Source organism: Melozone crissalis, unplaced genomic scaffold (assembly GCF_028551555.1).
Source record: "Melozone crissalis strain CALT ecotype California unplaced genomic scaffold, PUWL_Pcris_2 ptg000019l_1, whole genome shotgun sequence".
NCBI lineage: Eukaryota > Metazoa > Chordata > Aves > Passeriformes > Passerellidae > Melozone > Melozone crissalis.
Window position 1 is genome coordinate 4,432,245 of NW_026535797.1, and position 22,938 is coordinate 4,455,182.

General features: G+C 42.7%; 2 protein-coding genes and 1 long non-coding RNA gene across 3 annotated transcripts; 1 reads left to right on the forward strand and 2 right to left on the reverse strand.

Moving 5' to 3' along the window:
* Positions 1 to 1,444: 1,444 nt before the first annotated feature.
* On the forward strand, positions 1,445 to 7,076 carry CUNH10orf88 (chromosome unknown C10orf88 homolog). The gene is made up of 6 exons (XM_054277042.1): positions 1,445 to 1,620; positions 1,716 to 1,907; positions 2,868 to 2,940; positions 3,475 to 3,681; positions 4,878 to 5,347; positions 6,519 to 7,076. The coding sequence occupies exons 1-6, from the start codon at positions 1,460 to 1,462 to the stop codon at positions 6,745 to 6,747; spliced, it is 1,332 nt and encodes a 443-aa protein (XP_054133017.1). The 5' UTR covers positions 1,445 to 1,459; the 3' UTR covers positions 6,748 to 7,076.
* Positions 7,077 to 7,602: 526 nt separating this feature from the next.
* CUZD1 (CUB and zona pellucida like domains 1) lies at positions 7,603 to 15,909 on the reverse strand. The gene is made up of 9 exons (XM_054277255.1): positions 15,905 to 15,909; positions 15,607 to 15,801; positions 14,578 to 14,792; positions 13,432 to 13,582; positions 12,430 to 12,653; positions 11,406 to 11,578; positions 10,017 to 10,402; positions 9,394 to 9,662; positions 7,603 to 8,452 (listed from the first exon to the last, which is right to left on the reverse strand). The coding sequence occupies exons 1-9, from the start codon at positions 15,907 to 15,909 to the stop codon at positions 8,280 to 8,282; spliced, it is 1,791 nt and encodes a 596-aa protein (XP_054133230.1). The 3' UTR covers positions 7,603 to 8,279.
* A 3,149-nt stretch (positions 15,910 to 19,058) lies between these two features.
* Positions 19,059 to 22,087, reverse strand: LOC128937269 (uncharacterized). Its single transcript, XR_008483043.1, has 4 exons — positions 22,025 to 22,087; positions 21,109 to 21,144; positions 20,344 to 20,449; positions 19,059 to 19,592 (listed from the first exon to the last, which is right to left on the reverse strand). It is a non-coding gene; the product is annotated as an uncharacterized LOC128937269 (long non-coding RNA).
* Positions 22,088 to 22,938: the final 851 nt, after the last annotated feature.

Consider the following 22,938-nt stretch of genomic DNA (forward strand, 5'->3'; position numbering starts at 1 on the left):
CTCCTCACCAGATGTCCATAATTTTGTGCAGATCGTTGCTCCTCCAGGATCAGAGTCATCTTCCAAGTAACCACATTGTCACCAAAAGCAGAAAATAAACGTTTCTAAAAGTGGATGAGTTTGCAACGCATTTCAGAAGTATCACACGCATTTAGAAACACAAAAATGAGGCTGAGACAAACCACTCAAGCATTTACATTAATTAATTTTAATTAATTCTTTGATTAAAGCAGAGAAAATGCATTTTCCATTGCTGGTAAATGCTATAAAACAATGCTTTAAGTGACAAAAAGCAGCATGCTGGCTGTATTTGCAGTATTAGCTTGTCAAAGCCCGTCCAGGTCCATTTCCAGAGAGTCACAGACTGAGAACAGCCTGAAATTCCTGCACTGAGCACTGCTGGAAGCAGAACTTGACACCCTCATTCCCTGGGTCTGTGTCTGCCACAGGAGCAGCGTTCCCCAACTCCAGAAGGTGAGATCCTACTGCAAATTAAATGAAGCCCATCTTTTATTGATGGCCTCTTTTATTCACAGCCTCTCTCCTGTGCGGTGCACTATGAGTACACAACTTGGGAGAATCCTGCTGCTCCAAATTTTGACATATTAGCAAGTTTCATAGAATCTAAGAATAATTTCAGCAGAAAAATATTTTTGAGGTATTGAGTCCAACAGGGGAGCCTGTTCAGAGCTGGATCACACTATGGGGGAAGAACCTTTTCCTAAAATCCACCCTAGATCTCTCCTGGCACAAGTTCAGTCTCTTCTCCCAAGCCACCAGTGACAGGACAAGAGGATATTGCCTTAAGCTGCACCACAGGAGGTTTAGGGTGGACATTATGAGCAATTTCTTCTCAGAAGGAGTGGTTTGATGTTGGAATGGGCTGCCCAGGGAGGTGAGGGAGTCAGAGGTGGTTAAGGAAAACCTGGACGTAGCCAAGGTAAGGTTGGCACGGGTCATATTTTGGACTCAGTGATCTCAAAAGGTGTTTTCCACGCGAATTAACTCCGGCTCTCTGCGCCCCTTGGGCCATCCCCGAGCTGAGGGGGCCGTTCCCCGGGATGAGGGGGCCGCTCCCAGGATGAGGGGGCCGCTCCCGGGATGAGGGGGCCGTTCCCCGGGATGAGGGGGCCGCTCCCGGGATGAGGGGTGCCATTCCCCCGGGATGAGGGTGCCGCTCCCCGGACTGAGAGGAGCGTCCCCTGAGATGAGGGTGCCGTTCCCCCGGGCTGAGGCTGCCGTTCCCCGGGCCGAGGGACATCGTTCCTCCGGGATGAGGGGTCCGTTCCCCGTTCCCGCCCCCGGCGCTCCCTCGGGCGGTTCCCGCCGCTGCCCAGCGCGCACGCGCGGAGCCCCCGCGTTGCGCAGGCGCGTCCCGGCGGCGGCGGCCGCTGAGGGTCGCTCGGCGCCGGTCGGTGCCGTCGCCCCGCTCCCGGCTCTCCCGGCCCGCGGCTCCGCGATGTCGAGCGGCTGCGCGGCGGCGGAGGAGGAGGCGGCGGAAGAGGGAGGCCGGGAGCCGCGCTGTGTGTCGGCGCGGTGCTCCTGGCCCTGCGCGCCGCCGGGCGGCCTGGCCCGGGCGCTGTGCCTGCGGCGGGGTGCGGGGGACGGCGAGGAGCCCGGGTGAGGGCGGCGGGCGGCGAGAGGGGGCGCCGGGCCGGGCTGGGCCGGGCGGGAGCGGGGCTGAGGGGACAACGCGTGTCGCTTCCCCCCCGCAGCGGCGAGGCCGTGCTGGCGGAGCGGCGGGACGGCGGCGAGGAGCCCTGCGAGCTGCGGCTGCAGTGCCGGCCCGGCGCCGAGATGGTGTCCGTGGGCATCGTGAGCCAGGCCCGCAACATGGAGGTGTACGTGGGCGAGGAGTACTGCGGCACCGGCCGGGGACAGAGCCGCGGCACCCGCCCGGCACCGGGGTGAGTGGTGGGGCCCGCACTCTGCTGTGTGTGTATTTGAGGTGATGCTGCTGTTCGACACCTGGTGTCTGTAACAAGGCTGAGAGGACTGAGGTTGTTCAGCCTGGAGAAGAGAAGGTGGCTGGAGATACACTAGAGCCATTTCCACTGCCTAGAAAGGATGCGAGAGAGCTGGAGAGGGACTTTGGACAAGGGCTTGGAGAGATAAGATGGGGGGAATGCCTTCACACTGCCAGAGGGCAGGAAGAAATTCCCTATGAGGGTGGGAGGCCCTGGCACAGGTGCCCAGAGCAGCTGTGGCTGCCCCTGGATCCCTGGCAGTGCCCAAGGCTGGGTTTGACAGGGCTTGGAGCAGCCTGGGACAGTGGAAGATGTCCCTGCCCATGGCGCTGGGTGACTTTAAAGGTTCCTTCCAACCCAGCCCATTCTTGAGATCTCTGAAAGTCCCTGTGATAAGTAGTCATGTCAACTTCAAAGAACAAAAGAGAAAATTTTAAAAAGGAGGTTTTGTTTTCCCCTTCAGTACTTCCTTCCATGCTTTGCCGGGGGACATAAAGCGATGTTTCTGTTTTGTTTTTAAGTCATTTCATGGCACATCTGTTGCTTAATTAGTTAACTAGAAACCAGCCGACTCAGAGCCTCAGGGAGGATGGGTGAATAATGTACTGAACCTCAAAAGCTTCTCTAGTGCACAGTGCAAGCACACATACAAGTCATTTTTACATAAATATTTCATAAGATTAATTACAAGTTGTATATAAGCATTAAAGCTGTTATTAGAAAGTAAAAATCTGCTAAAACCTAGAAACTAAAAGTGCTGTTGGGAACCATAAATCTGCATTAGAAATGTGTTCCAGTCAGTCTTGTTGCTTATCTAAATATTTACCAATATAGTGTATTTCTACAAAAGAAAAGTACCTTGTAAATTGATGTCACAGCTTGTTTATTTCGTTTTTCTAGTGAAACTGAAGAGGTTACTTTATACCACAAGTACCTTAAGTTTGAATGCCCTGCAGCCTTCTGTAGAATTAAGGTAGGGAGTTGAACAGCATTGTTTTAATTTTTTTCCTATCTTTTTAATTACTTAATCTACTTAATTGCATTGCTCTTAGTAAAATTATTGGTTTAATACACTTCATCTCTTGACATAATCACTTAGAAATCTGTTGGCTGCTTTGTCTTGATGGCAGAGTGCTCCTTTTAAATTGGTATCTCAGTTTTCTTTTTGTGAAGACACTATATGATACAGATAATTTAGTCTTAGAGAAAAAATAAACTGCAGATTTGTGATGAGAGCTGTCAGCTCTGGGGTTAAATAAGCTTGTGAAAATTGTGTGGCCACTACTCTTAAATGCTTAGAAAAACTTCATTTATCTTTGGGGTACTCAGGCACCTCTGTTCCAGTCAGAATTTTATGGGGAACAATAGCAAGGAGAAATTGGCTTAATTTCCCTGGGAAAAGCTCATCACAAGACTCAAAGAGCAATGCATTGTCCCCTATGTACAAAGAAAACATGAAATGATTTTTTTCCCTAACCAAAGTATTCTTTTCTCCTTCTTGCAATAGCTGCTCTCCTTTGGTGAGAAACACAGAATACTCATCAGTAAAATAATTCTAGAAGTGAAAGCAGTGTCTGCAAAACTAGCAACTGATTTTCCTTCACTAGGCTCAAGCATAGATCTAGACAGAGTGCAAACTATAATGGAATCCATGGGATCTAAGTTGTCTCCAGGTGCTCAGCAGCTCATGGACATGGTCCGGTGCCAGCAGAAGGTAAATCACTTTTCCACAGGCACAGAGTGGCATTCACCAGTCAGGAATGCTCTAAAGAGATTTTGGGCTTTTTTAATCTGTACTTGCTGCCATTTTCATCCTGATTTAACTGTTGCCACTCAAATGAGTGCAGTGAGTAAAGACTATTTTCTCCAGGATATTATTATTATTAGTATTAGTATTATTAGTGTTATTAGTGTTGTTATTATTAGTGTTAGCATTAGTATTGATGTAATTTTAAGTTTCACTGCTTATTAAGGATGGTGGGCATTTTCCCTGGAATGTTTGGGGTGTAGATAGATGGGTTAGTTTGTCTCTTTAGTGGTCATTTTATATATATATATATATATATATATATATATATATATATATATATACATATATATATACATATATATATACACATATACATATATACATGTATATATATATGTATATGTGTATATATATATTTTATTTTATATATATATGTAATATATATATTTATATATAATAATTTTTATGTATAATAAAATTATTTATTTTTATAAAATTTTATTATATTATATATAAATATTATATTATAAATAAATTTTTATATATAATAAAATTATATTTTATTTATATATATACATATATACATGTATATATACATGTATATGTATATATATATGTATATATATGTGTGTATATGTGTATATATATATGTATGTATGTATATATGTATGTATATATTTATAAGAATCCTGAATCCATCTTATGTTAATAATTCAGCTACAACACGGTAAAAATGAAGTCAGCAAAGTTCTTTTCTTACTTAGACACTGTCAAGATAATTAATACTTCATACTTAACAAGAAATGTAGTTCAAAATTATTTAAAAAATCTTTACTAGTAGAGTGCAGGGTTATAATGTATATGTGTATATATGTGTGTATATGTGTATATATATGTATGTATATATTTATAAGAATCCTGAATCCATCTTATGTCAATAATTCAGTTTTGGGGACACAGCATGGTAAAAATGAAGTCAGCAAAGCTCTTTTCTTACTTAGACACTGACAAGATAATTAATACTTCATACTTAATAAGAAATGTAGTTCAAAATTATTTAAAAAGTCTTTACTAGTAGAGTGCAGGGTTATAATGTATCTGTTGTTATTGCTGTATAATTTGAAATCTCAAATACTCAAATGGGTTTTTCTCCCCTTCAGAACAGTTTCCCTCTTGGAGACAAGCTCAGTTGGATCCTGGGGAGGAATTCTGACTTTGGAGGTGACCATGCACTAGATGGAATGCACAGAGCAGCTCTGCAGTCATCACTGAGTCCACCAGCCAGTGAACCTTTGCCTGTTAAAAATCACTTAACAAGTGAGGCAGTGTATAAAGATGTAAAAATAACTCGTGATCTGAACTCGGAGCTGCCTGAAACAGGGAATTCTTTGGATTCTGAAAGACTTCCTACCCAGCAAAATGCAGTTGACCTCAGGAATGATTTGAAAATCATGGGATCTCTGCAAGTGCAGCAGCAAGCAGGCGAAACTCCAAACCTGGCCAACCCACAGGTGCTTCTTCCTTTTCTTCAAAACCTGTGCACTCAGGTGAATCACCTTCGGCTCAAGGATGGAGAGAGGCACCTTGGGAAGAGTGCAGTGGCCAAAGAGGAGACTGCTCAGAGTGCTGGGTGAGTTATGTTTGGTGAATCTCTCCAAGTAGTATTGAATATTTACTGACAAGTTTAAACAAAATGTGTAAAGTAATCATCTTCTCATTAGCAGTAGTAGTGAATCTTAGAATATGTGGTTTTGAAGGCTGTGTGGTGATGAGCATTACAAATTTTCAATTTCACAACTTTTTTGAATGTAGGAGTTTTTCAGAAGAAGTCACATCATTTGTTACTAAACTGTTTTGTGTTACCTGTCTTAGACAGCCCTGGCTGTCTGATGGTCACAATACAGGGGGGAAAGGGGAACTGGGGGGAGAACAGAGGACACCTAAACCACAGTAACATAACTGTACATCACTAAAGCTGTTCTTAATATTCACACAATAGTTATCTTTTAATTGTGAGAGCCAATCAACTCATTATCCATCTATAACATCTTCTGCCTCCATTTAATTTAATTTAAAAGCATGTTTCTTCATACACATTTAGCTTGTCTTTCTCATATACTATATTTCCATTTTGATTACTTTTACCCCTAAATTCTCACATCTTCCCTTTTTCACACAGTGTGCCACAGTCTTTGTGCTGTACTTGGTGTGAATCATCCCACTGATTTTCCTGTTCCTCCTCACTTGTTGGCATTTACAGTGCAGGTGTCACAGTTGTCCAGTTTGGTACCTCAGGAACAAAAGTGGAACTCCTGAGATGTGGGAATCAGGATTTAATGGATTTAATGGAGACTGAATATCTCAGCTGCAGTATTTGTACAGAATGCAGATACAAACCCAGAGAATTGCATGGTTTGGATAACTCTTGAAGCACTTTTGCTGACAAGAAAGTCTTCCATGCTGACAGAATACAAACTCTGTGTATATTGACTTGTGTGGATTTTGTTTTATGTAATTAAACTCTCTAATGCATATTTGAGCCTTTGAAAAAACAAGGTTGAAAGAAGATGACTGCATACAGTAGCATGTTTATGAAAAATTTAGATTTAAAGTGTGGCAGGCAGAGTATTTTGCTTGTCCTAAAAACCTAATGCCTTTCAAAGTTCATTGCCTAATAAATGAAATTGTACATTTGACAGATATTCAGGTGCCCAGATCTCTATATTGCCCCTTGTCATTAAGAAATAGGTTATATCTATTCTTATAGATTATACTTATTCTTGTCTTTGCTTTTCTTACAGAGTGGAACAACAGCCCATTTGCTCCTATTTGGAAAAGATCATTTCTAAAAACCTGGATCTGATGGAGAAGAAGCTAATGGACTATATTGACTGCCAAATCCAGGCTCTTCAGACACACATAGACAATAAAATGTTTCTCTTGATGGACTTGGTTCAGAACTCAAAACCAAACAAAATTTCCCAAGCACACTATGACTCTAACGAGGGGTTTTCTAATGGGGAGAGATAGAGGGATTCACAGGTGGGGCTTCAGTGTGAGTACCTGGAGTAATTAATTACACTTCACAAAGCTCAGTATTTATGCAGTTCAGACTATGAAGAACCTCAGTGTTGTTAACTTGCATTTTGTTACTGTAATTCTATCCACTGTTGCACACACTTGTTAGTTTTATGAAAGGTCTTAAGGATGTGTTTTTTCCTAAATATAAGAGTTTTGTATGCCCTTTGTGGCTTATTTATTTAAAGAGCATTGCTAGAAGCTGTATGAGCAGTCCCCCAGTTCCAGTTTGAAAATGGAGTGCTCTAAATAAACTGAGTTACTGCTTATCTTTGTACCTACATGTAATCAGCTCACTTTTTTTTGTTGTATTAATTTTGATGTGAAGTGTGTTGCCAGTAGAACAGAATGCAGTTTGTGCTTTTGCTTTATTAGCACTCCTTCAAGAAATTGAAGGCGTTTCTTGTTCCATCTCTAGAAGGAAGGTTGGATTGTCATTGTCTAATTTGGGCAGTTTATGGAGCTGTCTTTAGAGAGCTGGGGGAATGTGAACCCAGCCTGGGTCCTTTGGAAGCCTTGTTGGCTGTACAGGCACCTAAATTAGGAGTCCAGGCTCCTTAAGAGATACCTAAAACAAGACTCTGGTACTTCTTTCCCTCCTAAGCTAGCTGAGTGTGCAGGAACAAGTGAAATGATTGCACACTCAGCAGGCTTTGTCCAGGTTTCATTATCCTGAGAAGTGCAAGTACTTCAGCCATGGCTCCTCTCAAGTGGGTGCTGCTCCCAGACAGGATGTGCTGGGGCAGCTCCAGACTTGTTTTCCTTGCTGCATCACACTTCCTTTAACTTCTTGGGATCAGTTTTGGGGAGGTAGGAATGTGACTCCAAACCCCTCTTCCGTGGCAGGTTGAGTTTCAAACTTCATTCTGTTCTTGGATTCTGGGGTGTAAATTGAAGGGTGTAGGGACTTCATGGTAACCCCCACAAACATTTTTGACAGAAGCTGTTGATGGGGTAGCAAGTGTTGACTCAAAATCAGCATAGGCATGTGCAAGCCACTATCTTTGTTTACTCTGCCTGATATTTCCCTCTCCAGGAAAAGTGATGTATTTTGGAGACTGTCAGATCCTGGTGGTAGTGAACACACAGGAGCAGATTTGGAAGAGAGGATAATCTGCTCTGAAAAGACATCTTGTAGTTGTCCCTGATCTTAACTCCTGCCAGGTGCAGTTTCAAAGTGATTCAAAAAGAGAAAAAGATTTTTTTAAAGACAAAAAATTATCTTAATTATCTTGTACTTTGTACCTGTGGCGGCATAAAGTCTGTCCTGAGGTATACACACTTTTTCAACTCAGTAACTTGAGAGAGAGTATGAAATTGAGATGTTTTTGTGTTTGGATTTATTATTTAATAACAAAAGAATGAATTTCTGAGTGTTGAGTTCCAATACTGTTAATTTAATGATTTTTTATTTTTTCCTTCTTCCTTCTCTGGGTGACAAATATGAAGAGCAGTTGACACTAAGTAGAAATCTCCAGAAGTAGTTACAGTGAGCTGTGGACATTTTGATACCTGTATCCTCCCTGGTGCTTGTGATGCTTCAGTATCACAGCTACCACAATGAGAATGTTTGAAACTAAAACCACAAATGCCAGAGTGTGGAAGTTGTATTGTTGCAGGTTTGGTGTTTTTTCAGCTTCCACTTCAGTGAGGGATTCTGTGTAGAGAGAAAAATAAAGTGTTTAAAGTTTAGAATACTGTATGAATTAACTGGGGATTAAATAAGCATTTTTTCAGATATTTTCATTTGACATGACCCGCACAAAGTGCAAATCCTGAATAGTAATACTGAAGAGTTGTAAAAATTGCTAATAAAACAATCCTGCAGATCATCATAATGTTGAATTCTTTGGTATTGCTGCAGCAAAGTTTCTGCCAAGCAGTGCTGTCACCATGAGAGAGATTTGAGACATTTGCTGAAGCAAAGTTGGGCAAAAACAACTTGTGGTTCCAGTGGTCTCCTATCTGCTCCACAGTAAAAGTCATTCTGCTTTATAATATTTGCACTTGAATATTTGCCCTTGAGTTACAGATGTGTTCACTTCCACACATATGGATGCAAAATTTTTCACTATTGAAATAAATGGGAACATATCTAAAATGTTGCTAGAATTCAGAAAGGTTAATAATTTTTAAAAAGTAAAATATTCTAATTGCTATTAAGAGCCAGATTAATTCTAAATATTTCCTAGCTCTGATACCTGAAAGCAAGTGGCCCAATGTTCTTTTCTCAGGTGAAGCTTTGGGCTCCATAAAGATCAATGAGCACAGTGGGAGCAGCAATGCAAGGTTTTAAAAATAACTTTTCCACATTTTGTAGTTTCTCTTTGCTCTCAGTACCTGACCAATGCAGATCAGACTGCAAATGGCACCAAAGCTTAGTTGTGTTACAGACACCTCTGCAGCTCTGATTTAAAGGCATGGTGCTTTTGGTTTCTGCTCTCAAGGCTCCTTTTTCCTCCTGTTCTGTGCATGCAGTGGGAGGATTTAACCTGCCCTGGAGTCAGTCAGCTGTGTGCTTATTTTCTGGAGTACCAGCAACAAAACTGAGTGAAGTGCACACATAGATATATTTACTTTTTATTTTTCCCCTCTCACCTGAGAGCTCAGCAGCCCTGAGATCTCTTTTCAGGCGGATGGGCCCCACCACAGTGTTGGTTTTCCACGTGTAGGGAGAGATGGCTCTTTTCTGCCTGGAGATGCAGCCTCTGGCACAGCGAGAGTTGGTGCTGTTGCTGTCACAGATCACAATGTCACACTGCAGATAAACTGATGGGAAGCTCCTCAGGAACCTGAAGGCCCTAAATTTGAATCTTCCATGGTTTTCAAATGCTGGGTAGGTTACCACAGTGTCATCTTTATTGCAGCTGCAAAAAGATGTGCAGATCTGTTAAAACAGTCCACTTGGAATAATCATTCTGGCTGAGCCCTGTGAGCTGTAACCACAGCATTTAACCAGGGCACTGTTCTACATGTGGGCATACAGTGGTGTGCTTTTTTGCCTTTGCCCAGCATGATGGGGATATTTTTCCTAGCTCTGTTTGTGGAACGTCTTTAAATTTATCTGCAACTCAGTTCCAATCACAGTCTACTAAAGAAGGTAGGTGGAAGAGACAAAAATAAAAAGAATTAAAAATAATATAAAAAAATAGAAGAAGTGCAGTTGGCATTTAGATCCCATTTCCTCTCACATTAGGAGACTGTAATAAAATCAGCCTTACCCACTCCTGATTAGGTCGTATGTCAGTGATCCAAAGCCAGGCTGTGGAGATGCAGTGCAGGTATCAATGAACACCTGGAGATTTGGGTCAGTGGAGTGAAGAGTCACCTCAGCAAAGAGAGTTTGGTTCAAGTCCACGTAGTATGGGGAGTATTGTATGGGCTTGGAGAACAGATCTGACTCGTAGAAGGCCATGCTGATGTTGTACCTTCCCTCTGCAGCCAGCTGTTGGATGGCATTGTTTGTTGTGGTGTAGATGAGCTCCAGGGTTTCATTGTTGCTCATCGTGCACTGTGCAGTGATCTCGGTGCTCCTCTGGCGGGTGATGGTGCTGCCAGCTGCAGCCAGGGAGATGGTGTTGGTGTAAGTGATGCTGTGCCCTTCATCCTGGGAAAGGAACGTGCCAGGGCTCAGCTGGGCTTGCACCAGCACAGCAGTTGAGAGGAATTGTAGCTAAAATCTTATCAACCCTCTGTAGCCATGATATTTTCTGAAAAATTCTTTCCCTAGGATTTTTTATCTCCTGAGAAGCTGAGAGGCCTCAGGAACAAAATGTAAACATTGGTTATCTGCTGCTGTGGAATGCAACAGGGGCATCCGGGATTGGTCTCATGTGGTTGTTTCTAATTAATGGCCAATCACAGTCAGCTGGCTCGGACTCTCTGTCTGAGACACAAGGCTTTGTTATTTATTCCTTCTTTTTCTATTCTTAGCCAGCCTTCTGATGAAATCCTTTCTTCTTCTCTTTTAGTATACTTTTAATATAATATATATCATAAAATAATAAATCAAGCCTTCTGAAACATGGAGGCAGATCCTCGTCTCTTCCCTCATCTTAAAACCCCTGGAACACTGTCACAACCCTCCTCTTGTTTTTTCCTAAACACTGAACCAATCCAGGCAGCAACAAGGTTAAGGAATAGTTAAGGAATTGTAACTAAACTTACACACCTGCCCAGCTGTGCTTATCAGAGTCTTGAAACTGTGAAACAGGCTGCAGCCAAAAAATCTTATCAACCCTCCTCTTATTTTTCTTAAACACTGAACCAATCCAGGCAGCAGCAAGGTTTAGGAATAGTGCATGGAGTGTGGGAAGTACCAAAGCTATGCTCCAGTCACCCTTATTAAATGAGTGCTATGAACTGGCTCTTGGGAATCTTCTGGGGGTTAATTTGTGTGGATTCTCCCACATTTCTTTTGAAAGGTTCATTGATCATCAGATTCTTAAAGAGGAGAAAATGTTCTTTGTACTTCCAGACAGGAAACATGGAATGGGGTGAGCTGAGTGAAACTAAAATCAATGTACTCGCATGCTCTTCATACACTGCTTTTACCAGCTCTTACCTTTCCTAAGCTCTTGTTAGCTTGTTCATATTTTTATCCCCTTTACCTTTTTAACTGTCCCACAGCTGGCCAATGGGAAGGAGAAGATCACTGAATCTGTCACAACTGGTCTGCAAGATGGATCATTCAGCTGCAGGTGAGCTTCCCCAAAGCCAAGGGAGGCCAGGTAAGGCTTGCTCAGAACAATTCTCATGCTGTCTGAGGAGCATGTAAGGGTTGCTGCCATTGAAAAAGAATCAAACAAAACCAAAACCACATTAGGACAAACTGCTGTGGTCATGTCTCACTTTGTCTACACCCTTGAAATTGTCACATGATTCTGGATTTGTCAGTGAAAAAGTTCATGCCCAGTTGAGATCATGCAGAAGCTGCACCAAAATTTCATGCTCAACTTCAGAATTAGAGCAAAACCCCATAAAACTCATGCTGAAAGTTTAATTTAAAACCCAGTAACACAGAAGGGTCTCTGCATTTTTAAAAGGGAAAATGAATCAAAGTGCTGGTGCAGAATGGTGGGTAAAGAAACTGATTTATCTCAGGCACTGAGGCTTTAGAAACTCCTTTCCACCTCAATTAATGGGAAGATGGGCATGCAAGGATATAGGACCAATAAGGAAAATAAGGCCCAGCTCAGGGGGAAAGGAAATTACAACACACCTAAACTCTGACTGACCAGTGCAGACCAGGAAAATTCCTGCGTGCCTTAAGCAACAAAACCATTTAAACTAACCAGACAATAGCAGTTTATCTTTGCAGTTTATCTTTGCATCTTAGCATGGTAACAATGTTTTGCACAAAAGAAGGAAAATTTTGATTTCAAGTGATGTCAGCCAGAAAAAAAGCACCCAAAATTGAAAGAACTGTTTTTCTTTTGCAGATGGGTCAGGAAGTAACTTATGCTCTATAGGTGAGATAAATGTGGGATTTTTGTGTGTAAAAGGGGTTAAAAGACTGCCAATAAAAATGCTTAACTCCTCAGTATCAACCACCAGTTCTTTAGGATGTTTGTAAGAGAAGAATCACATTATTAAAAAGAATCAGCATCCTCCCCATGAAGCAGGGGCACTCACTGTTGGGCTCCATGGGTCCTGGCAGGGGAGCAGTGGAATACTGAGCTGAAAATCCTCTGTAGGAGTTGGTGTCATCTGTGGACAGCACAACTGTCAGCACGTCGGAAGAAGACTCAAAGGTGGGCTGGGCATGCCCACACACTTTCCCCAACAACCCAGAGGCAGTGCTGGCCCCATCATAGACTGCTGTGAAGTCAAGCTGGCAGTTTCTGTCCAATTCCAGGCTGCAGACAGAGAAAAAAAATCATTGCAGGGAAATCTTTGGTTGTACTGGATAGAGGATCCAGTGCAGATAAAGTGTCTGAGAGCTCCACTCAACTGAGGTAATAGAACGGAGAGCATAACACCACAAATAGACGTTGTTAAAACCAAAGAAAACATATAAAAATATTATATGTATAATTTTAAAAGTGCAGGGCTGGCTTCGCAAACCTCTTGAGCGTATCACAGAGGAAGATTCTTGCAATTTTTCACCAGTGGAGGGTGGATTCTCCCAGAATTAGAGATGGACCCCGGCCAGGAATGCTCAGAGCATATTGAACCCTGTGCAGAGTTTATCATCTCAGAGGGCAGTGGTCAAGCTAAAGATTTCCTGTGGAATCCTGCACACTTCATACTGAATTCTTGCAGGGCATCCTGCAGTCTGAATATCTCAACAAATGAACCTGCACCTCGTGGCTGGTCACCTGAGATGTTTTCTGCATTTCCCTGACTGGCACTGCAGCTGCTTTAGGGAAATGTACAGAGATGTGAAACAATCATTTTATCATAACAGTTTATCATAACTCTTTATTTTAAAAGTGTACAGAGGTTCTAAAAGTTAAAAAGCACCTCTTCCTGTGCTTAACAAAGTAATGTCTGTAAACAGAATATATAAAGAGAAATAGAGCATTTATAAATGTATGTATAAATAGGGATATATAAAAATATACATAATAGAAATATATAAATATAAATAAATAAGTAAATATATATAAAAATATAAATAGGGAATTTACTCACAAAAAGTCTCGGAACTCCAAGTTTATCTTGGAGTTTTTTGGTGCTTGTATGTGCCAGACACAGTATTTGAATTGAGGGTAAGGTGCTGGGTAGTTGGGGCTGCTGAATGTCCCATTGGGACCAGTTAATTCTCCCCCACAATTTTCAGTTCCTGTAAAGAAGAGGAGATATATTGGTAACAGAATAAGTCATACAATGAATCATTAAAAAAAACCCCAAATCTTATGTAACTATCAGGATTTATTCTTTAGGAGTCCAGTTCTTTGGAAATTATTAAAGGTACTAAAGATGGAAATTCTATAGAGAATTTGAGGTGGAATTACAAAATGGAGCCAGTGGTCACTATTTCTGTGAGGCTCAGTGTGATGACACCTGAGCTGGTGTTAACTTTGAGTTAACTTTGGTACTGGGAGCAGCCTAGTGAGAGCCACATTTATCCACATTTTGGATAAATTCAGTACCCTGTTGAAAAACTGCTAATGAAGATGCTACACCAACCACACATTATCTGTATGGAAGTGCAAAATATGCAAGTATGACAGAGACTTTACTTGACAAAGGCAAAAAAAAAAAAATCAAACCAGTGGAACCTCAGACAAATGTAGACTAGAAAACGGGCAGAATCTTTCAGCAGCAAAATTAAAGACTGGAGAGCATGAACTGGGATTTGGTAACTACTCTATAAAATTAAGTTTTTAAGAGCTTAATACCATACCATCAGGTCAGCAGAAGCAAAGGGACTGGTCACAAGCTAAGCTTGATTTTGTCCAAACTATTCTTATCTTTCAAAAGAAAAAGAGTAAGGAGATTTTGAATTAAAATCTTCACTGGCTTCTGTGATCTGTACTTGGCAGGAGTTCTGAGTAGATGGTCAAATTCTCCTGGGTAAATGCTGTAATATTTGCAAGCTGAGTTCATGTCATAGAAGTCTGGAAGTAAAAGTCAAGTCCCATAATGTCACCTTTGCCATCACTTTTCTAAGTTAAATTTAACTTTTTGGGATCTCTGCAAACACATTGCTTGTGCCTCTTTCACTGATTTTTGCTCCACTCTGTTCTCTGAGGCCTGAAGACCTGAGTGAGACGGATTAAAGTTTTTTTAAATTATGTTTCATTGCTGCAGTTGAAATGTTATTTAATGGCTTACTTGATCCTGGTGAAAAGAAGTAGTAGTAGACAAAGAAGTTTCGTGTGAAAGGCACAGAGTTGGTTGTTATGAGGAAAGTTAAACTGTCAGAGGAGGATTCAAGCACTGGGACTGCATCTGTGTCATCACACACTTGTCCAAGGAGAGCTGAAGCAGTGGAGGCACCATCAAACACCCTGATGCTCTCTGTTTCACAGCTTGAAGAAGGAGCAAATCTGTAGGGAAAAGCACAGTGAGAATCACCTGAGCTCCCTGGCAAATGTGCACAGGGGCTGGGGCAGTCCCACAGATACAGCCTGGGTGGAGAATGGGCTGGGAACAGCCCTGAGGAGATGGATTTGGGGGTGTTGGTGAGTGAGAAACTCAACATGACCCAAAAGTGCAACACTGAAAATGAATGGGAGATTGAGGGAAGTGATTCTTCCCATGGGACCCCAGCTGGAATGCTGCATCCAGCCCTGGGAGCCCAGCACAAGAAGGATGTGCTGGAGACAGTCCAGAGGAGGCCATGGAGATGCTCCCAGGGCTGGAGCCCCTCTGCTCTGGGACAGAGCTGGGGAGGCTCACCTGGAGAGGAGAAGGCTCCAGGGAGAGCTCAGAGCCCTTCCAGGGCCTGAAGGGGCTCCAGGAGAGGGACTGGGACAAGGGATGGAGGGACAGGGCACGGGGAATGGCTTCTCACTGCCAGAGGGCAGGGTTAGATGGGATTTGGGGAAGGAATTGTTCCCTGTGAGGATGGGCAGGCCCTGGCACAGGGTGCCCAGAGCAGCTGTGGCAGCCCCTGGATCCCTGGCAGTGCCCAAGGCCAGGTTGGACAGGGCTGGGAGCACCTGGGACAGTGGAAGGTGTCCCTGCCATGGCTGGGGTGGCACTGGATGGGATTTAACTCACATCCAACCCAAACCATTCTGGGATTCACTGGAGAGCACAAAACAGATTCAACAGAGAGAAATATTTAGAGGCAATACATTTCTGTGCTATATTCTAGTGGAATGAAACAGCGCAAAAGCATCTGTAGGAAATACTTACTTAAAATGGGAGAAAACAATCCTAATTGTTTGATTTGCATTCCTCTGGATTTGCCAGGTGCAGTTTGCATTTGCATTGAGTTCAATCCTTAGTGCTTTGTTGGGCTCATGCAGTGCAGCCCCACAGCGAGGAACCCCTGTTGGACAGCAGCAACAATCACAGAAACAGCTTGCAAGGATTTCTCTCAAGTTTTCTCTTGCAGTGAATATTTAATCCTCTATCATACAAAGACTGGAAGAGTCCATCATCAAACAGATATGAAAAATGTGCTAATTTTATAAAAATTATTTTATTTTACTTCATCTTATGAAATCTGATGAATCAGATGGTAAAAGAATATTAAAAAACCATGGTCTGTTCTGGTTTTCCTAGCAGCAAAGGATCAAGCCAGCAGCACAACTGGAAATGCCAAGTGCTGCAGGACACCTCAGCAACCCTTTTCAGCAAGGTTTGTCACCACAAGCAATTCAAGCCTTGGGACTTGTAAGTACCCTTATGAAAAAGCCCCACAACTCAACTATGTCTGACATCACTGACACTAATTAATAGCTTAGGAAGTAGTTCAAGTAATGGCCATTGGATGGGAAACTCTGGAGAAAGTTTGTAATCCACTCTGAGCATAAGATCTCCTTTCTACTCTAACAGAATTATATTTAATTATATATTCATTTATATATATAAAATAAATATCTATTTAATCATTATGTTAAATAATAATTACATATAATATAATATAATTATATTATAATGAAATATATTTTATCTTTTATAGTTTATACAATATATTATATAATTATAGAAATATGTATTATAAAAATATATAATAGTATTATTAAATATTATATTAAATATATAATATGTATTACATATATAATTATATGGATATGTATTATATAGATACATAATATTATAATTAAATATATATTATACTTTATATTAAATATAAGATAATTATATAACTCTTATATTTAATTATATTATTATATTTAATATTAAATATAAAAATAATGATCTAAAGCAGTCAGAAGAATTTTCTGTGGAGTGCATGCAGCCCCAGAAAATAAGGTCAGGATTTCTGATGGACTCCAGAGGGAATAGAAAGGTTGAGAGAGACTTTTGCCATCACAAATGAAACCTCCTCTCTGTAAGAGCCTTACAGGTCAGTCCTGCCCTCTGCACTCTCTGGGGTCAGACACCAGTGGAGCAGCTCTGCTGCAATATTTCATTATCCTGCAACAGCCATCCTCCTTTAATCAGCCACCTTGCTGATCTGAGCAGCAAACAGCTCTTTATTGCTTCTGATTGAGCAAAGAAGAAATGAACAAATCTCTGTCAAAAAGCAAACATTTCCCAATTAGTCTCCTGATTTCTGTTGTTCCAATACAGTGTTAATTTATAAAAGCAAATTTACATTCCAGAGTAAAACTGCTTCAAAATCAAGTTCTTAAAATAAAATAACTGCCATAGGGTGGACCGTATAGAATATTTTTTATTATTTACCATTTTTAGTCACGTTCAGGTGTCACTATCATGCCATCAGCACATTAAAATAAGATTCACTTTAAGAGATGTTTAACATTTTGCCCTTCAGTTGCCTATGTGAGACCTGTTGTGCAGAAATCAATAAAATATCACAGATAAACAGATTTTCATACCTGTGAATTCTACTGAGTTGCTTTCAGAGAGAGCCAGGGCAGTGAGGAGAGGCAGGAGGAGGAACTGCCAGAGCAGCTGCATTTTGAGGGCAGCTGGGGAGGGCAGGCTTTGGCTTTCCTGGCTTTTATACCTGCTGCTATTTCACAGCCACCCTGTGGCACCAAGAGGGAGGGTTTAATCTGTCAGTCAGTGTTTCTTTTTAACAGATATAAATGAGAAAGTAACAGGTGGGCCCATTTTTTTAAACAGGCGCTGTGTGGAGTAAGTTTAAAGGGCTTTTGTCAGCTCAAAGCACATTTTCCAGTGGATTTCATTGAGGGGCTGTTTGGGGGTGTTGGCATGAGCAGGAATGTTGTGGAAGGGATTGACAGACTCCCTTGGGAGACACATTTGCAGTTTTCTCTCAGCACTGCTCAGCAGGAGTTCGGTTTCTCCCACCTTCATTTTGACACCTCTCCCTTTAGGTTACACAGGGCAGATATTCCCTGTCCTTGCTGGGGATTGCAAAGAGCAACTGCTGTAAAAGAGTTGTCATGAATATATTGCTGAAACACCCAGGGATGAGCAGGGCCAGATTGTCACAGATTAAAATGAGAAGATTGCACTGCAACCACTTTGCAGACAGGACTTTCTTAGACCTACACTAGGAGCTAGAGAAGGAAAAAGGGAATCAGCCTTTCCTTCCTGAGGCAAGGAAACAAGCACAGCCCTGAAAGCCTGAATTCCTTTCAGCACAAATTACCTGTTCCAAGATATTCACCCTATTTTGTCTCATGAGGACCAAAGCTCTGAAAAAATGACAGAGTGTTGCAGGGTGTTTCTCAGCGCAGCAGAGAGCTCCCAGTCCCTAGAGCTGCTGAGGCTGTGCCAGGGGCCCAGGTGTGCTGGTACCTGGCCTTGGGTCAGGCTGGGACCTGGGGGTGGGAGCAGCCAGGGCTCCCCAGGAGCTGCTGAGGGCAGCACAAACCCCACAGCTGTGCAAACAGGGCTTCTTCCAACTTTACTAGAAAATAAAGTCAAGACCTTCTTGAAACACAGCCAGGTGCTTTTCTTCCATTGTAATTTTTTTTTTTTTTTTTTTTTGACAAAACCATTTTCTTTTATAAGAAAACTGATATATAATGCATTTGTAATGATACTGTATTTCTAATCTCAGACCTATGACTTCTTTAAAACAACTCTCTCTGATTTTTAACTCACTTTAAGGATTTTGATCTTGCAAGTTGAGTACGTTTCATTGAGGTCTGGAAGCAAAAGTAAGGTCCCATAATGTCACCTTTGCCATCACTTTTCAGAGTTAAATTCAACTTTAATTTAATCTAAACTTTAATCTAAGTTAAATTTAACATTCTTCATTGTGAAATGTACTTACACTGCCTTTGAGTGTGGAGGCACTAAATACATGTTTAAGGATGTTGCACAGCATTTGAATTCCCTTTGGCTTCTGGAAATGCTAAATTTGCATTTACTCTGTGTAGCCTTTTATTTCTTAAACCCACACACGTACTTTTGAGGAATTTTCATATGTTAACATCCTTTTTGTGCCTGGCTGTGACTCTGCAGTGAATGTGTGAGCTGGCCTGTGGATCCCTGCCAGTCAGTGCTCCAGGACCCAATGCCCTTTAAATCAATACCTGTGAGAAGCAGAGCACAGGGTTAGGAGTGTGGTGGAGTTTTGTGTGAACTGAGTACGATTAGAACTGAAGGAACATTGAGAAGGAAACAAAATCTTGAGAAAAAACAGGCAGTTGGTCCAATTATTTTTTGTCACTGAGAGTATTTATTGAAGTTCAGGCTTTTACAAGATCCACCGCATAGATTCGAAAGATCTGAATTTAAGCAACCCAAGTTCATTTAAGATGAAATACCTTTAGATTTACGCCCACTAGCATATTTTTGGAAATCAGCAGCAGATCTTGGAACACAATGAACAGGTCTAGAGGTGCTCAACATAATGCCATGGTCAGAAGCATCATTACTAGGAGACGATGATAATAACGACGTCGCTTGCGCTTCTCCTGGCTCTTCTCCTGTTCCATGGGAAGGGTCTGGGAGGGGGGAACCTGTTCCCTGGGAAGGGTCTGACAGGAGGGAACCTGTTCCCTGGGAAGGGTCTGACAGGAGGGAGCCTGTTCCCTGGGAAGGGTCTGACAGGAGGGAGCCTGCCCCCTGGGAAGGGTCTGGGAGGAGGAGGAGGAGGACGGGGTGCATTGCACCCTGATACTTTGCACCTCAGGCAGAGTCTGGGGTTTACAGCAGCCCCGTAACGGAGCTGGATGAGCCTCTGGCCTGGTGAAGGCTGATTCCCACAGGTTGGATCCTTTACACACCTGAAAAAAGGGAAAAAAAACAACCCCACGTATTGATTTTGTCATGACTGTGGCATGCTCACTAAGTTTGTTTCCTCGGTTGCAAGAAGCTTTCTCCCACAAATGTCCAGCAGCGATGTTAATCACAACTCACAGCACTGAGCCCCTGTCATTCCTTTCCATGCCACTGCATGGAATTTGGATGTCTGTTGGTGCAATTTGTACCACAACACATACAAATGTAATGCCACACCTCGTGGAATTTTGTCAATACATATTAAATCACATTACAAACTGTACAGTGATGAGGCAGTGGAATTTTACTGCACACTCTGCTATGGTTCATGCTTAATTAAAACAAACTAAAGGACAGCCGTGGAAAGAAGGATTTTGAATTTTTGGAAGCTTAGAGCTGTCCATGAAGGATTCCCCTGGGCAGCATCCCAGGCCCTCTGACGTGTCTTTGAATCCCTGCCAGCATCATCTGGTGCCACAAATCAGTGACTCCAGCAAGGATGGCTCCTGGGACATTTGGATCAACAGACACGCACCAAGAATGTTTGTCTGTTTCCAAGAAATAGTGGTGTTTTGCAAAATTTTAGTGTGATTAGTAATTGGAAGTATGGGTATGAGTGAGTAGTCAAATCAAGTTGTAGCTGAGCACTTGAAGGGTGTAACAAAATGGTGTGAAATCATCTTTGGGGTATCCCAGCTTGGCTGGGGCATCTCACATGAATAAATAGCATTTATTCATGCATGAATAAATATTTACCCTTCCAATGTTACTCCTGGCATCCCAGGTCTCCTTGGCTGGCACAGGCTGTTTAGGTATTTCAGCAACAACAGCTTCACATAGTTAGGCAGGGGAACAAGCTCTGCTGCAGGGGAAGGAATTGAATGTTGAGAAACCAGAGGTAAACACAGAGCAGAATGCAGCAGGTATTTTACTGCATAATTTTTTTACTGCATATGTACTTTAAATACTGGCCTGCTTTGCTAATTTAAATGCGGGCCTGGAATGGCAGCAGAGTGGGGAGGAAATTAATTTCTCCCTCTTTGATATTGTCCCACTAAAAGCTCATTTCTCCCTCCTACAACTAACAGCTAACCCCGAGGTAACTCCTTGGTGTTGTTCTCTCCTGGAAGAGGGGGAATTTGCCAGGATCATGCGAAGTCTCTGCCTGTGAGCCCTCCAGAGCGCAGGGCACGGGGTGGGCAGAGCTGGCAGGCTATGGGAGGACATCTCAAATGGTTTGTGACCATAAACGATGCAGACCTGGGCCAGCTCATCCCCTTGGCCCTCACCACTGAGGATGGTTCTGCTGCCAGCCCTGTATAAGCAGTGTGTGATCCCTGGCTGAGCTGTGGCATTCCCAATCCCTGTGCCTGCATCCAGCCTCTCCCACTTCCCCTGCACTCAGATCCCCTCTGCCAATGAACTCCCCAGCTCTGCCAGCCCTTCCCAGCTCACATCTCTCACCCAGGGTATCCTGCCCTTAGAGAGAGAAGTCATTAAAAAGAAGAAAGAATCAAATACCTGAGCCTGTAGTTGCTGCGTTTGTCTGTGGATTGGCTTTTAACGAAAATAAAAAAAGGTTAAAAAGTGAGCTGGTTGAGGAAAAGATGTGCTTTTAGGCCATCAGTTAATAGACATTGCAATGAGCAGAACATATTAGGACTAGGGAATATTATTAGCAGCAGTTCGGGGGAATAGAATTGTCATGGACAAAGGTTTCATACTAAGGAAAGTGTGGGGGCTTGGGTACTACATGTGACATATTACTGGCATTAATGGGAACCAGATTTAATTCTGTTTATCCCTCTGTGTGAGGCAATAACCCCATGCTCAAACGTCTGCTTTGCACCTGAAGTTCAGTTTCTTGTGTGTGTTTTACCAAAGCAGCCAAGTGCCTTTTATCAAAGTGTGGCTGCTATGGGCAGACTCTAAAATAAACCCTGGCTCTGCTCTGTGAGCAGCTGGGGCAGAGCATTATCAACCAGGGAGCAGAACTTGCAATTCAGTTTGTTCAAAAGACAAATCCCACTGTGGAAAACTAAGGTTCAAAGCAAATACCACTGAATATGTCAAAAGGATTCCCACTGCCCCAACTTCCAGTGGGGATGCAGCTTTGGAATACAGGGGGGCTGGCTTTGTAGGAGTGAGGTGATTTGGAGGAAATCTGAGTTTATGTTGGTGTGGTGTGTCTGCCTCAGTGAATTCCAGTTCCTTAGAACTTGTAGCAGAGCAATATCAAACTCCCATATCAATACCAACAATTCAGGTCCCTCAATTTTTATGGAAGCCAAAAGCAAAAAAAAAAAAAAAATTCCTAAATTTCAATATTAATTCCATGAGATAATGCATGGAGACAGGGAGCCTTGCCAGCACATCTCAGATCCCAGCTTTGGTGGGGAATTAAGGGTGTAAACCAGGGTAAATCTGCTTCATTTACCAGTGACAATGGCTGCTGTTTCAGGAGGTGGAGGGACTGATGCAGCAGGTGAGGCTGTCTCTGTGAGAAAAGAGAAAATTAAACATTGTATATGTTCTAATACATGGATGATGCACATGAAATACAGTGCAGTGTTCCCCACAGCTGCAGGAAGGACCAGAAATAAATACCTGGGATTTCAGCTCTGGTGGGCTCAGCTGCGACTGTCAAAGAGAAAATAAAAACCACCCTTCAGTGTCTGTTCCATGATTGTGGGGGCAAAGCCAGGGCTGGCAAGGGGGAGTGGAGCAGGATTTCACTCAAGCTTGATCCTGAAATTCTGACCAATACACTGAAGTCATACACACCTGCTGCTCCAGGTGTTGTGTCTTCTGCAGGGGCTGATCAGAGACATGAGACAAAACAAAACTGCAGGTTAAAAACTGCTGTCCCAGCCCTGGGCAGGTGAGAGATACCCAAACCCCAGGAGACTCAAGGTCTCACTTAGGGGTTGGACAATGTTCCAGAGTGGGAGGAAAACCCATCCCTGTGCTGCCTCTGACCATGGCACAGCTCTGGCAGCCTGGGCTGTTTGCTGAACACCAGTTTGGGGCTGGGATAAAGATTCTGACGTGCAGTTTGGGGCTGGGTTGAAGTTTCTGACATGCAGAGCCTGCCCAGTGCTGTGTGCTGGCGAGGGCTGGGAGTGCCTTGGTGGGCACTGAAGCTGCCCACTCCCATGGCAAATACATCCCAGAGTGTGCAGGGGTTGGGATGCAGCTCTGGGAGGTGCAGGAAGGATGATTTTCTGGGAGTGGGATGACCAGGTGCAAATCTGAGTTTGTATTGATGTAGGGTGCCTGCCCCATTGGCGCAGACATCTTTTCACTAAAAATCCTTTCTTGGGATTTTTTCCATTCTGAGAAGCTGAGAGG